Raw genomic sequence first — 16,683 nt, 5'->3', positions numbered from 1 at the left:
AATAATCCATGAGAAACTTGAAGTTGGGAGCACAGTTTGCAGCTGAGCAACAGCTAGAAGGTACATTGCAAAATTAGCCCATGTGCACATGGCAGGAATGCTAGCTGCCATAGCAGGTTCTCTGCAAAACAGGTGTCTTGACAAGGAACCATGCCCAGACTTCTCCTGCTATTGCCTAGCACATACAACTTGAAACAGCTACCTCTCTCAGCTAAATTGAACACCTTCATAGCTCTGCTGTGGAGGTTTCCCCTGTAAGGGGTGGGTAAGCCCATCACATCTGCTATTTTGCACGCATTACCTTTAGGAAAGTAACTGAAAGAACAGTTCTCTGATCTGTGAGTGCAGTAACTGCTGTATGCCTAGGCCAGTCTAAAGTTCAGTAAAGTCACTGGAGCAGTGAAGTAATGAGAGTAATAGTATTAATAACAATCACAAATGCTTAGAGACAGGATGCTGAACAGAATGAGCGACTGATCTGATATGTGACATTTTCTGCAGACTTCTAGGTAACTGAGCTTGGGTCTAAAAACATGCATTAATTTTTCCTGTTCCGCAGGGAGTAAGGCTCAGAGATTGCCACCACAAGTGGAGAGGAGACACACATCCTCTGAATATCACAGAGAGGCATGTGGAACAGCAGTGTTAATGCATGTGGCTTTCTTCCAAGCTGGAAGTCCTATACAAATGAGCTATTGTGGGTGATATTGGCCTGAGTGGTGATGTAGGCTTGTATGTTTCTGTGTAGGGTCTGGACTTCAGATGGTGATCCTGTGATGAGAGATTTATACTCAGCATGAGTGTGAGTAATTGGTTTTAAATGCTGTCTGGTTCTTATCTAGAACTGTTTGCTACATTATAAAGCCATTTAAATTGAACCAATTTTATCACATCACTAAAACCGCATGAGCTTAATTTACTTAATTTCTCCTCTTTCAATTATATGATAAAGCATCCAACTGCAGACATATAATTTAATGCTGTTTTTCCTTTAAATCCTTCTTCCATGCAATAACGTCATGTAGCAATTTTCATTCAACCAAACTATACCAAGACTGAAAAGATGAAAACATTGAGTGCAGTATCAATTTCTCCAATGCCAGACGGTTCCTATTGATACTTACTGTTGCGACAAGGTGAGTATTCAGCATAGGCACTGAAGTTCTGAATTGCAACATAGCAGGTGCCAACAGGGTCCTTCTCAGGGCTATCTTTAAGGGTCCTCCAGTGATATAAGGGAGCACAAGCCTATCAAAACAGGAACCATGTCACACATACCTTTCATGCACTCATGCATTTAGCAGATGCATTTTTTATTACACAGTTTAGAAGGGTTCTCTCTAGTAGTCTATCATTCCTGTAGAAACGATCACAGAATATTGATAGAAGAAAATGCAGGACCACTACTGCTTATAATGAAATTATAATCTGAAAACATAGTCTGACCTTTCACTTGTAGCCCTCAGCACGTGAAATTCAACAGGGAGTACAACTCATATTTAAGCATACATTATACATCCTCCCCAACCCTGCTCCATGCAGAGTATGGTTGCTCCATTACTACTCACAGTACAGGATTTGATCCCATAATTTAAGCTGTAGATCACATACATTTGGCTGAAGAGGGCCGTACTTCTGTCCTGAGGAGTCGTAAAACAAAAGCTGTTGCAGCAGAACAGCTATGTTTCTGCTTTACTGAACGGAAGGACGTTTGCTGAGGTGTCATACTCTCTATCACAATCATCAGATTATCTATCACTAAATGAATCCCTGGTTCAGATCCTTATGGAGATGATATGGCATTCAACAGCTGGGGAGTAAGTCTTCTCCAGTCTTTCGTACTTAACATGTAAGGTCTGGCGGACAATGAACAGGTTTTTGCTAAACATGACAGTCTAAGGATAAAAGACATACAACGTGTGTAGGAAGAGGCAAGATCTTTTCTGAAAGTAACTCAAGTAACTGGACAAATAAAACAGGTAAGCTTTCAGGTGTGTAAGTCATTCTCCAAGGGTTCCTGTGCCCTAAAACTTTTCAGTTCATTTTGGGGGGGAAAAAAAAGATACAACCTGGCCTCTGTAAGATACAGATAAATTTTCTATTTTTGTCCTTGTCTTACGTTTCCAAGCAGAAAGCTGTCTAGCTGTGGCAAGGCACTATTGTTATTCATATCGCTATATAAGTCTTCGTTCTGCAGTCAGTTCCAGCAGGATGAACCACTGAGCTACTCAGAGCTTCTAGAACTTCGCTTTAAGAGCTTGCAAGACTCTAAGACATGCCCCTGCCTAGAACAGCTTACAGACTAAAACATGCCAAGAGCAAAACCAGAGTGCAGCAAAGAGGAATACATGTCGTGTGAGGGTGATTTTAGATGCATTGAGCAAAACGGATTGAAACAGGGATTATACGCCATCATAAACATTGAACTAATGCAGTTTAGTATTGTATTTGTAGTAAAAAGAGTCCCTAACAACTTCATGACATGTTTTCTTTCTCTCCTTTCAGTCTACAGAACTTAAACATAAAGACTTCTAGCTTTGCTGTTCAAGTTTTTGCCTAGAAAGTGTTGACTCTATCCATGTTCCAGAAAGCCTGAGAAGAGTTATCAGAAGCAAAACAAAGTTTGCTTAGTAGGGACAGAGCACAGCAATCAGTGATGAGTTTTTCCCACTCCTCATTCCATTCAGATTCAGTGAATGGTGGTAAAGAACTATTCCGTTTTGGTTTCTGAACCAAACTCTCAGCTATTTTTAGAATTTTTACATTGATAATTAAGAAAGCGACACAATATTTACTCTTACAAATACCTTCTTTGTGTAATTAACTTTTACATAAAAAAGTACATGTACCAAATAGAGGTATATGAAGGCATCAAACATGAAATTTGAGAGCTATGGTAACACCGATACAACCAACAGGGAATTAACAGTATATACTAGTCCTCTAACAGAAGAGGGTGATGTTCTATTCATTACCTGTTTCATGTCAAAATCCTTCTCTAGCGTTAACAAGACATACTACTTAAAGGAAGGAAAACATTTTCTTCAGATACTTCTTCCCATTAAGCAATAATTTTGATAATTGAAACACCTAAACAAATCCCAAGACAAAAGCTATGGCTTTGGAATTGCAAAAATAATAAAATATGATCACACTAATGACTCATATCACAATGCTTTTAGCAATCTTTTCAATGTAAATTTTAGTGCATAAATTATAAATATGTCTGTATACAAGCAACATCACCACTACCTTTACTAAACAATAAAACTTGGCCTAAGAATAAACCCAAAACAACAGGAGGAATACCCATGCTGGTGTCCTCTATCAGCGTAGGGAAAATGTTCTGCGAAATTGGAATATAGACATTGCACATTGACAGCAATCCTCTGATTTGGAGCTTTTTTACCATGACAGAACTATTCCAAAGAATGTGAATGTGAAAAAAGACATCTTATTAATTGATCTTCAGTATGGCATCTTGTCTTCTCTTACATAATTCTGCAGTTAACATTACTCATAAAGCTTCACAATAAAAAAAACATTTTAAGCATATAGCAATCAGAATTATTCTGTATTTCAAAAAAATATTTCCATTATCTGTTAAAAAATCATCATCTGCTTCCATAGGCAATAAATGTCATTCTGCTATTTTGACATGCCAGAAGGATCATCTTCAAGTGTTTAACTCAACGTGATTGTATAGACTGTTTTTATTTTCTGAGTTATATATATCACCTATTTTACAACTTAAGGATAATCTGAAGCACAGAGTTCTGTCTATAATCTACATACAGAGATCTGTTAAGAATATACATTTGAAAAAAGATAAGCATTATCTCCAAATGAACACCAAATGCATAAGACTTACCACAACTTTTTCTTTATGAGCTTTGACTGTTGCCCCAAACCACTGATTTGTCTTAAACTCAATAGGTTCCCTGGTGCCATTGACTTTGATTTTCCTGTTGTCTAACAGAGAAAGAAGCAGTATGTTGACAGCTTATTTAAAAAAGTATTTCCCTGTGAATTACAGACACAAACAAACAGACTAATGGTTTTATTAATTTTACTGCATTCACTGTCATCCTCCTACTAGTTTAATATGGAATGGGCATTTTAATATCACTTAAGCTTTTTACTGATCGGTGAAAGATGCCTTATTGAAATCCACATGTGAATATTCAAAATATTTACATTTAAACTCCAGAACAAAGTAATTTAAGAAGAAACCCTGCTTTTCCCACACAAAAAAGTTTGTTCACCTGGAATTTATGATGAAGAATGAACAAAAATCTCTACAAAAATGAGTGAAAGTACCTAAACCTTTTTCATGAGGGATAGAAATTTTTCACGTGAAAAAAGCATGTACTATAATTAGCTTTTGTCAAACAAATGAAATTTCTCAGCATGCTCATTCAAAGAACAGCATTACAGATAGCAAAGGACTTAGTTTATAACTGAATTACATGTGTACACACTGCCACAAGAGACAACTTCTTAACTTTGCTTTATATACACTCTTGCAGATGTCAGCATTAAGAGAAGCCATCTGGGTAAAGACTCAGGCCAATTATAATGCATTTCAGGTTTTAATAAAAAGCAGACATCCCTTCCTTTTGCCCTCAGTTCTCTGAAGTAAACTGATTTCCCATATGTTCATGAGCTATGCTCTTTCCTTAGCAGTCATTCCTAATGAACTTCTCAATTTATATATAAGTAGGGTATTACTCCTTTCCCCTTGTATCTGCATTCCCTTATGTTTGTTTCTGGTTCCTATCAAGGGGGATTTCACAAGAATCTATTCTTTTTATTCAGCCTAAGCGAAAATAAAAACATACACTGTCTACCATAGAATGTAAAAAAAAAAAGAAATGTCATATTATATTATACGGATTTAGATAGATTTTTAAAAAACTGGGGTAAAATGCAGTTGCTATAATTGTCACCTTTAAAAAGCCAACACTTTCTGGGATTTGCCAGATGGAGACAGGAGATATCCGCATTCTTATCCAGGATGTTTTATCACTGGTTACCTCAGCACGTGGTAACCCCATAAATGTTACAAATATAAACTGAATTAGAAAGAAAAATCCTTTATATTTGGAAAACAGGGGGATTCTATCACTGTTTTTTTCCAATAAGCATGGAAGAAAATTGAATAAGAATGAATCTGTGAAAGTTTGAAAAGTCTCTGGGAAAACATCTTCCTCCATAAAAATATGCATTTCTGTGCTGCACCAGTTACAGAAGCTGATATGGAAATCCATGCTTAGCTTCTTTACATCTCACAAAGGAGACGTAAATTTCAGACATATATAGATCCTCAAAACCGAGGATGAATAATATAAAATCATTCTACAGCTATTCACTTTTAAAATGCATTTTACTTAAGTTAGGCCTAAACTTTAAGAGCTTGGGAGACAATGACTTTGACACACACTGCATTGTAGGAGCTGCCAACTTTTACCCTGTTGCTGGCAATACCACTTTTGATTAATTTTCCCAGTGAAGCCAGACCCTTTCAAACTTTAAAGGCCTCTTTTTTTTTTTCTTCTAATGCTCCAGCAGATCTGAACATGATCAATGTTCACAGATGAGGTCTTGATAGAAACAAAGCTTTTGAAGCTTGAAAATCAGCCATGGTTGGCTTACAGCAGCCAATGCTAACCTGGCTCCAAGGATCCTCACGACCAGTTTTCTAACGTGAAAAGAGCTTACATTTTCAATCAAAACAGCATACTTGTCTACTGAAAAAGTATACTCAAATGTGAGGAGAAGTAAGGTTTTAAAACTAGGACAACTGTTTGCATGTAGTGCTCCTCTGGAATCAAACCTCAGATAATGGCTGGGATAATAGTTTCTGCAGGATTTATAAAAACCATAGCGGAATTTACCAGTAGAGCTGCAAGAACCCCCCATTAGTGGTATATGGTGTAGCATGAATCCTTCATCATGTGGTATGCAATTTTTATCATAAGATAATCAGTAAAATACCACAGACACTCAAATTGGTATAATCAAAACAGTTTTTTCCCTGGAAAAATCTTTCAACAAAAACTCTCTAACCACCTTTCTTTCAGATCCTTGCTGGAGCTATGGAGTCATCTGCCCAGTTTCTGAGGTTGTGTCTTAAAATACAGTTTGGTCTTTTTTATGTAACATCCAATCAGTATTCCAGATCACTCTTAAACAGCAAGCGCTTTCCCTATAACTTTACCAAAATGAAGATACATATACAATCAACTTGCATGGATACACATGGACTGTCCCTATTGTGCACTGGTCGCACTCAATTAGACGAGAAGGTTCTGACTAAAGACGCTGAAAATGTCCACTTCTGAGCTAGTCATCCAGACTCTATTTACAACGGAGGGTATAACGTAGCACACTGTTCTTCTCATCCTGAAGCAAACATATGAGAAAGTCAGAAGAATCATGGCACAGAAGTACTTAGTTTTTTTCACTAACTGTGGAGAGCCAAACATGACCAGCTTAAACTAGACTCAGATAAAAATTGTTTACTTAGATAAATCCCACTTCAAGTTTCTAAAAACCACAAAGTTGTTATTTCTGTCTTTGTTACATCCTTCAAAACTGTGTTATCCCAGTGTTTCAAAAAATTTCATGCATGTATCCTCACAACATCCTTAAGACAGGGAAAGATCCTCCCTGTGTTATTTATGGGCATCAGAGGGCCACAGGCTATGTGTGGCGATCTGCCTTACCCATAGGCGAAGGTATACCTCTGTAAGCAGTTCAAACTTGGATTGAATTCAAGCTGTATAAAAAGGTCATCTTCTCTTCTGGAGGAGAAAGCCTGGCCCCTTTCAGGAAGGAATCCAGGCTATCTTGTATCACGATACATGACGCTAGTGCAAGCATAGCTAGGATTCAAGGCAGCAGCTGGGCTGGGCATACAACGCCTGAGACTGTTCACCGTGTGGTGCAGGGAGTGCCTGAGTACCAGCTGGATTGCTTCAGAGCCAGCCCAGGAGCCGTTCCAGATGGTCAACAGTCTGACTGACTCGCAAATTTGGCCTGAAACTCGGTGCTGGAGTCATTCTTAATTACACTGGCTAAGAGTGCATTGCAGGCTAAGGCCAAGCTAACCAAGAGTATTTAAGGAGCAGAGGGGCCCCTGTCATTTAGGGGCAAAGATATCCTCAAATCACATTTTAGCAGCCCAAAAGCATCTCATTTTCTGCTGCAGGAGTCTAAAGTCTCCTCTACAGTGGCACTATCCCACAATCCGGCTTTGAAGAAGCTCTGGAGATAGTGAAACATGATTCACAAAATCAGTGTTCCTTTACCAGCCTTGCCAGTGGGGCCCCATCACCTAGCCCTGAGCTATCTAAGGGCACGTATTATTTTGTATAAGCAGGTGTAGGCGCATACTAGCTCAGAGTAGTACCTTGGTTAGCTGCGTCATGGAAGACAGTTTCAGAAAGAGATGTATGCTATGATCACTCAAGTCTCTGCTGCTTTGTTATCACTCACAAACGCAGTCCAAGCTACAGTGGACCACACTCCACCTGATATCTTGCATGTCATGACAACTGTCCATTTCCTTCACGAGAAGATTTGTTTGAGTAAGGAAAATGGTCCCTTAAATTGCCAAAGAAGCAGCTTGACAAACAGAAAAATTTGAATCCAGATGCTAAAATGCAAACCTATGTAATTACAAACAACAGTGCAGGGATTCATTTTTAGATTGAAGTCTGAGCCTGGAATGAGTGCAAGTGAAAATCCATCATTTAGACACATTAGACCAAATTTGGTGCTTTCTGAGTGGATTGGTCTCATCTCACTCACTAAGGGAGCACATTATGAACTGTTAAACAGGCACCAGACAAACATTGCCCTTACAAATATTTCTTTGTATCTATTAATTAGGATCTGCATACTAAAGAGGTACATGCAAACACTAATAGTGGTTCATTGTGGTTCATTCAGTTCTTGAAAACTAAAATTAAAAAATGCAACATTATTACAATTTGAAAACACTCAGATAAACATAAATAAATCAGGAATTTTTCTCAAAATCAACACAGGAAAATTGTTCCTAATCAAAGCAACATATCCAGCAATATAATAATCTACAACTCTTTCAAGTTAGTTCTCACTCTTCAGAAACTTTTAAAAGTATTATCTTCATATGCTGTGTGTGTGTGTTTGGGTGTATGTACTGAAACGGATAAACATAGATGACCATGAATTCAGTGTCTGCAGCAGGCTCAGTTATAATGCCCCCAGTAATCCGTACCTATCCAGACTACATTCAAGATGGCAAATGCCTTCAAATACCCATTTTGACATATGTATATGTATGTGTGGATGTACGTATCTGTGCATACATACATATAAAAATACATATATAGAGAGAAGATAAGACCTATTATGTATATTTATATATAATTAGATATAGGCAGAGTGGAGGGGAATAATCACCTATACATATTTTATAATATGTGAATAAAAATATATAAATATAACAAACATGTATATTTATACAAATATATACATACAGGTCAAGGAAAGTGATTATTTCCCTCTACTTGGCATATGAGAGGTGACATCTGGAACACCATATATACTTTTGGGACACCAGAAGAGAGCTGGAATTGTTTAGCTTAGAGAAGATATAACAAAGAAGGATCTAATGGCACTATATCCAATATCTAATAGGTAAAGAGAAAACAGAGACAGCCTCTTCTTTGAGGTATGCAGCAAAAGGACAAGAGGCAACACATACAAGTTGCAGCAAGGGAAATTCTGGTTAGATACACAAAAAAATTCTTCATAGTGAGGGTGGTTAAGCACTGGAACAGACTGCCATGGAGGCTGCGGCATCTCCCTCCTTGGAAAGTAGACTACATAAGGCTCTGAGCAACCGAATTTAACTTAGAAATCAGCCCTGCTGAATGTTTAGGGTCATGGCTCACAGGAGGGAAGTTGGAGTAGGAGGGGTTTGTACTGGGATACATGGTCCCATATTCTAGAATTGAAGAAAGAGATGGTCTTGGCACCCCTATCATCACGGCAGGATGCCACTTTCTGGTATCAGTATCCTAACAGTTTCACATGGAATCACACATTGCTAATCAAAGATAAGTCAGTAACAGTCGCAGGATCATTGATACTAGGCCTTCCACAGAGACACAAAATATAAATACAAGTCTAAAGGCTACGATTTAGAGAACCAAGCCAAGCAATTGCCTTCAGTGTTAACACTGGGGAAAAGAAGTGGCTTGCAGTGCTTTGAGGCGGTAAGGACATCCAAATTCCTTGGATGACAAGAGTAGCAGCTTCTATTTTTAAACTGATCTGATTCTGCAAACATTGATTTCTTTTTTTTCAGTTGTGCCTAGATTCTATTCGTAGGAGTTCTTTTAACTTAATAGATCGTAATCTAGGGATCTTTGTTTGGACTTTCATTCCATGAGTCAAGAAAAAGAAATGACCAAACCCAATAGGATTTTTTGCCTAAGTACAATCTGAACAAAAAATAATTAAGATCTCAGAGCTTGAACTAACACAGCTAAGGGTATTTTTTCCCTTCTTTAGATGTATAAAAGAAATCCACAAAGGGTTACATGCTACCTGTGAGCTATGAGGTTCCAGATAAGGTCATATCAGCATAGCTGACTGAAATGTGTCAACATTTTAAAAGTATAATGAACTACTTCTTCCTCAGCACTTTGTCTTGAGATGCAAATTCTGTTTTATTACAGAAATTTTCCCCAGAATCTTACTATCTTTAAGTTAATGATTTTTTCGTGTAACTAAATCTCTCGAGTCCCACAATACATCCTTTCCTTATACAGTACCTGGGTTCTGTTACAATCAGCTCAACTTCTGGCCAGACTAGCTCATGTTTTCTATCAACTGCACGTTTAGCCAGAGCTGACCTATATTTCCCTCCCCTGTTCCTCTTCAAAGATGATTCAAATTTTCTCCATTTGGTTTAGAAAACATTCCCTATTTGACCAAAACCTGCTAAAGTTCACTGACAGCAAAGACAACACCCCAGTGAATCTTGCAAACTTCGGGGAAGAATATCTAAGAATTCTGCCTTTTTGAGGCAGGTAATTTAATTTAAAAGGTAAGAATGTGTTGCAGTGTGTTATGCATGACAATTTAAAGTGAAAAACGAGTTTCTGAAATATGAACTATTAGCTTTTTAACAGATCTCAAATGCAATAGTTTACTTCAGGGGGCATTTAAGTTTACTCCTGGCTGCAAGATGCTTTAAGTGCTCCAGAACTTACCCAGTGAGGGGAAAAAAGTTTTCCTCATGTTGCTCTCCTGCTACCTCTTCTGGCAGCCGAAAGGAAGAGCACCGATGTTAAACACAAATGTACCTCAATACTAGAGCAGAAATAGTCATTGCAAGCTTTATTTCGTAATGGAGAAACTGAAACAAAGAAGCTGGCTTTGTGTAGGTAAGAGAAGAAAGCCAGATCAAAGCTCTCCGACATAATGCCAATCCTTGTTCCCCTGTGCTCTCATTAACTTTCAAAGAGTATCACAGCCTTACACGGCAATGGAGTAGGACAGGGTCACGGGGCAGGAAAAGAAGGGAACAAGTGAGAAGAATCTCTGCCCTTTAGTCCGTATCTCTTGGGGTAAGGGGATACTAAAAGCCCTTCCATTATTCTTTATCTCAGCTCTCTGCTACAATGAAGCGGGTTAAAGCATCAGTTGCGTTTTCATGGGCAGCGCTCTCACCTTCTTCCCAGAGTCTTTGCTCCATCTCCCAGATTTAAGGAGGTTTAGAGGACTGCAAACCTGGGACTAGAAAGAGAATCCATGCTCTATCAAGGGAGCAGGAAACATGGAGAGTTCCTGCTAAAGCTCCTTCTTGGCTGAAGGCCATGTCATTGGCCAACCCATAAGGGAATACTCTGTTATATGACTTGCGTGTGGATGGGGGTGGGGTTCAACTCACCTATGCATATCAAAACTTTGTCCCTCTTTCCTCCTCTGCCCCCTATCCCTTGCTAGAAACACTCTTTCTCATCAAGAGGACTAATTACTGATGCTATTTTGCAGTTAAGTCACCTTAGTGTTTTGGAAATGGCTGGACTGACTGCTCTGAAGAACAAAGGTAGGTGAGCTGAGAGATTAGTGACAGCTTGCGAGAATTCCCTCTAGAACAACTTCAATCAAGTGGTACTGATTTTAGGAATGTGTTGCAGATATTCTTGCATTTGTTCTAACTCTAACTATGCAATCTTCTCAGCAGGGAAGTTTGGCTCACACTCCACATTAACACAAGTTTTGCAGTGGCTCATAGCACTCAGACCAGCACTCACATAGTGCTGAACTGTGCCACAGAGAAAAGCCCACGATTTCGAGTGTAGTATCCTCTTTGACTGTCAGTACCAGTAGTAAGGAACTCAGTCTGTGTTTGACAGTTGGAACATGGCACTCAGAAGTAGTGACATATTTTTAAAGGTAGCTTCATATCTTTCACTGAGAATTGGGTGAACACTGAGTGTTCCTGTTGTGTTTACATTAGTAACCAACACAATGTCTTCTCTCTCCTATAATTTTAGTTTCTGAGAGAAAAGGAGCAAGAGGTCTTCACAACACACATGGATTTGCCTTTTGTCATTTAAAGCCTACATGAGGCAAAGGGCAGAGTTTAGTCCTGAATGCCACAGTGGTGGCAGGAAGGTAAGCTGCACTTTGCCAGTCACTCTGTGGTGTCATATCTCTGATCTGCTGGGGCAGAGATCAAAAGTTTTCTTACATCAGGTTCAGGATGATGGGTCCAGGTAGGCTTAGCACCTGTATTCTCCCTTCAGAAGTCTATGACATGAGATCTAGAATAGCTTTCTTAAAACTAAAGCTTCAGTTATTTTAAAAAAGTAGGATACTGTTTATAAAGAAAGGAACTCTTCAATGAAACAGCCTGCACCCAAGACTATCCCATCTTATTGCTTCCCACTGAATTTTAACCTAAGTGAACTTGAGTTTTTCTGTAATGTGTCTATCACTCACTTGGTTCCCTCAGATCAGTTCCTGAAAAAGTACCCCCTCTATCTGAGGAAATATATACTTTACAAACTTACTACATTTGTTTTTATCCTTTTTTTTTTCCTTCTCTGACTCATGGGTGTGTGCTTTACTTCTTAACAAGCCTCAAATGTTTGTGGAGAGAGGTTTTTTTTCCTTTTTCCTTTGTTTAACTTTATAGTCCCATGATATGGACCCATATCATTCAGTACACATCCCAATACCACTAAAACACAGAGTAACTATAAACTATGACAGAGCGACAACACATCTGTCACATCACGACACTAGGAAACTCCCAGGTTCTTGACTGAAGCCATCACAGCATACTTGTCAGATCCCTCACTTTTTTTCATTTAGTAGGGCTGAAGACAATCATACTGTTAATACAAACAGCATGAAAGCACTTACAGATGAAGGAAGCCTTCTTGAAATTAGGTCTGTTCTCCTTGGGAAAAGAGTGAAATAGTCTGTATAGTTACATATAAGCCTCACTTGTCCAATGAAGTGGCCACTTGTACGCTTCTTTCCACAAGCAAAACAGACGCACTGTGAGATTATGTAATGATTTGCAATCGCGTGTTTCCAACCATACACTACAGTACCTGTGCTAGGCAGCACAGACTCACTGCTTGTGAGGTAACTGCAGTCTTGTGGAAATCACAAGGACTATTATGGCTTTCTGGTAAAAGTGTTCTCTTTCACTGAACTTTCTCTGCTTCTGAAGTCTCTTGGCTGTTGCTGGCAGTAAAAGTGCAAAGAGCATCCAAGTGCACTACACATTGCCTCCTCAATGGGAGAACATAACTTGCATTGAACACAAGATACCTGAATTACATTTGTGTATCCAGCCCCCAGAAACTGAAAACACGTCAAAAGCTCTCATACTCATGCATTAATTTAAGCCAGAGGTTTTCAACCACTTGGATTTGTAGGTTTCTCCAATTTTTATGTTATAGGGGAAACTGCAATTTCTGCGACCTGCAGAAATGTCATATACCTAGCTTGCGATATAGCACGTGTGAATCTGCCTTTCTCTTGCAAATCCTTTACAAGTCCCTCCATTGATCCCTCATGGCTGAAAAATGCTGATTTAATAAATTCTGTACGTATTTTTTGGATCACACTCCCATTTAAGTACTACATCATATTCTTCCTTGCTTTCTAATTCCACCCAATTTTAACTTGTGGTCTTAATTAAGAATGTTGTTAATTATTCAGCAGTTTTGTTTCTCTTGTTGTGCTTTCTGAATCTAACCAAAAGAGCTGATAATGTTTAGTTAGATTCTAGCCAAAAGTACTTAAAAAGCAAGCTTTGTATAAAAATGCATCAAAATGAAATCTTCCAGCCCTGAAGCAGTCTATGTATTCTTTCTGCTCTGTTTTAGAAAACCTTTCCAAGACTTTTACAAATCTCCTATGAGGCATGAAGCATTACCCTTTAAAATTAAAGCTGTAAGAATTGAATACCCAGTCTTGTAATAGTTATTGGGTGTTTTTATTTTGGGAGGAAGGATAATCTTGTGATTAAGGCACTGGAGGAGGATGAAAAGATCCAGAGTCAGCCCCCAGTGTCATCACCAACTTCCTGTATGAACTTGGACGAGCCAGACCAATTTTTTCCTGTTTCTCAGAATAAATACAAAAATGCAAATATAAGTATAAAATGGGAATAACAGCATTTCTCATGGATGTTGCAGGGAGAAGGCAAAGTGAGTACAGGAAAGAACCACAATCTGAAAATAACTGTAATATTGATTAAGGATTAGCTATATCCCACTACAGTAGTCAAAGGCTCCAAAAGGAACTCTGTGTAACACTCTATTTAAAATACTATCATCTAGTCTAGTTATGATGTGTACTGCTCTCTTTGAGGGAAGAGTAGAAAGGAACAGAAAATTTGCTCCTGTAAGTAAAGTATTTTGGAGCTAAAGCAGCTGACACGAAACGTATAGCCACGCTTTAGTCAAAGAGTTATAGCAGGTCTATGGGAGATGGTCTTTATGTGCTGGCAGTAAGGACACAGCTCTACGGGCTTTGGTACAAGCTATGCAAACCTTCCTGGGGTTCTTGCATACAAGGGCAGCTGGCCAGTGCTGAACTGTGTGAAACAACACCTTTACTGCTGTTGGTACCTGAATTAGACAGCTACTAATAAGACTGCTAAGCTTGCCTGTGCTGAAATCACACCTCCAAGTACAGAGTATTTATGTGTATACAGCGGGCTCTCTCCTGCGTAACTTAGCTGCAGGAGAGTCAGCAGCTCTAAATGCTGCGTCTCATCTATAAGTCAGGCATATAATCCTCAGGCCTGAAACTGTCCTTAGGCTCCCTCTCAAAAGCCACTGGAAAGAGAAATACTCCCAGAAGATATAAACAACTGCCTCCGGTAGATAGAACGAACCACACTTTGGAGGTGCCAAGCTCTCTCTCCTACCTGGAAAGTGGTGTGATACAATCTAAAGCCTTGCTAATGCAGCCATTAGCCTGCTGTTGTGCCTGTACACCAAACACGGTATCTCTAAATGGAAATCTCTACCAAAAGAGTGCGGAGCTGTCCCAAGTCTTTTCAGCGGCCTTCTCCAGAGTTTGCCACAGGCAAGATAGATGTTGGCCTAAGTTTCATCACTAGGCTTTCATTCATTTTTCAAAATTCCCCTTTAAAATGCAATGGAATTTGTGTTTGGTCGGAAAGTTTTCCATTCAAGCTTGAAATTAATTTGTATAAGTAATATATTCAGCTTCCGTTGCATGAATTATTTAGTTATAAGACGGAAATACATGAATGTTAGCTCGGTTTTAAAGATACACAAACAGTACATGAAACAACAAAATATCATATGACTACTGTGCGTGTCTGTAAATCTACATTTATATATAACCATACCCTGTGTTACATGCCCAAACAGCCAGACGCATGTGCAATATGGCACTGCAAGCTCTCTGAAAAGGAGCTGTCTCTTACACTGTTTTGAAGAATGCCCAGCAGAATGAGAGTCGTCCTGAGCAGAGCTGCTGGATGCCAACGTAGTAATGGGATGCATGAGTGGCTCAGGCTAGAGGGGGTGAAGATTTGCACTGCTTATGTGCTACATTTAAGTAAGCTCTTCTAATTCAATTGGTGCGCTTAGAAAAAGACTGAATTGTATTATGTTCATATACAAACAAACCATAAATGTTAAGATTAAATATAACCTAAAGAATCGTAATTTTGTTTAATGATTAAAGTGTCAAAATCTGCCTAAATTAAACCAATCAGTTTTAATGTCCCTGGTAACACTAGGTTTAAATTATTTTTAAGACCTATAAAGAGAAAACAACAGCAAACATAAACAGCCTGAATTGTTTAAAATGTGCGTTCTCTCCAATTAAATAAGAAACATCTGTCTTCGGACTTTAGAAGTGGATATAATCTATCCACATTGTGCCTAAATCAGTTCACATCTAGCTTCCAATACTCTGAGAGAAAATTCTTGTTTTCTGTAAAGAATTAAATAAGCATGCCACATGAGGTACTTCATCAATCTGAACAGACGGAAAACCCCTTGGCTGAGAATAACACCAAGGACTAACAATCTGCGATCTGCAGGACTCGGAGGGGCGAGCGAGACAGAGGCTTGTTTCAAAACGAGGAATCCGCTGGAAACAACTTTCGCTACGGCATTAGCAAAAGAGCACACATCTGCGCGGACTTCCAGGCGCGGGGTTTCTCTAGCGAAGTGCAGACCCGCAGCCCGAAGCGAGCCGGCTGGGGCGGGCGCGGCAGGCCCCCGCGAGGGGAGCCGCGCCGCGCCGCGCAGGACGCAGCCACCCACTTACTGGTGTTGTCGAAGGGAATCTGCCTGCACTGCGCGGCGGGCCAGGCGCAGTAGTACACCGCTCCTCCTTCCACGATGTCCGGCTGCGTGGTGTTGGCTCTGGGGGCTCCCACCAGGACGCTCGCTCTGCAACACAGGCGGGCGGGCGGTCACTCCCCGCCGCCCCCGGCTCTCGCCCCGCCGCCCCTCCGCGGCCGCCCGCGCCGCCGCCACTCACGTGCTGCCGTCCGGGATGTAGAAATCCACCGAGTACCCGAAGTAGCTGCCCGGCGGCCCGCTGTACACCGTCAGCTTCTCCTCGTCCAGGTTGAAGGCCACCAGCGCCGGCGGCCAGAGCAGCGCGGCCAGCAGGAGCAGCGCGCACGGCCGCTGCTGCCGCCGCCGCCGCCGGCCGGCCCCGCGCCCGCGGCAGAGGCGCAGCATCCTCGCCCCTCCGCGGCCGGCGCAGCTCGCCGGGCGGGAAGGAGGGGAGCGGCGCGGCTGCCCCGGCGCCGTGCGCTGCCGCGGCGCTCTGGCTGCCGCCGCGCGCGGGCGGCGGGGCGGGGGGCTGGCGAGGGAGGCTCGGCTCGACCCGGCCCCGCTCACCCCCCGCCGCCGCCGCCGCCGCCGCCGCCGCCGCGCCGCCGCCGCCGCCGCCGCCGCCGCGGGGAGGGCGGAGCGCTCGGGCGCCCCCTGGCGCCCCGCGTCAGGCGGCTCGGCGCGGCTCGGCGGCCGGCGGCGGCCCCTGAGGAGGCGCGGGGCAGGGAAAGGGGGCGCGGAGCCGCGGGAGGGCCCCGCACCAGCCTCCACGGAGCGGCGAGGCGCTCATCGAGGAGCCTACAGGAGCCCTCCGCCGCGGCGG

General features: G+C 41.2%; 1 protein-coding gene across 1 annotated transcript in view; it reads right to left on the bottom strand.

Moving 5' to 3' along the window:
- The window catches only part of ITGA8 (integrin subunit alpha 8), a 110,911-nt gene extending 94,609 nt beyond the window's left edge, over positions 1 to 16,302 (bottom strand). Inside the window, exons 1-4 of the mRNA XM_068934689.1 lie at positions 16,060 to 16,302; positions 15,844 to 15,968; positions 3,872 to 3,972; positions 1,125 to 1,248 (exon numbers count right to left, since the gene is read on the bottom strand). Coding sequence (XP_068790790.1) covers positions 1,125 to 1,248; positions 3,872 to 3,972; positions 15,844 to 15,968; positions 16,060 to 16,265 — 556 coding nt within the window. The 5' untranslated portion in view covers positions 16,266 to 16,302. The remainder of the gene's footprint in view (positions 1 to 1,124; positions 1,249 to 3,871; positions 3,973 to 15,843; positions 15,969 to 16,059) is intronic.
- Between the last annotated feature and the right edge of the window lie 381 nt (positions 16,303 to 16,683).

Source organism: Struthio camelus, chromosome 2, assembly GCF_040807025.1.
Source record: "Struthio camelus isolate bStrCam1 chromosome 2, bStrCam1.hap1, whole genome shotgun sequence".
In the NCBI taxonomy this organism is placed as follows: Eukaryota; Metazoa; Chordata; class Aves; order Struthioniformes; family Struthionidae; genus Struthio; species Struthio camelus.
Note: the sequence above shows the minus strand (reverse complement) of the source record. Positions and strands in the feature narration are given on the sequence as shown.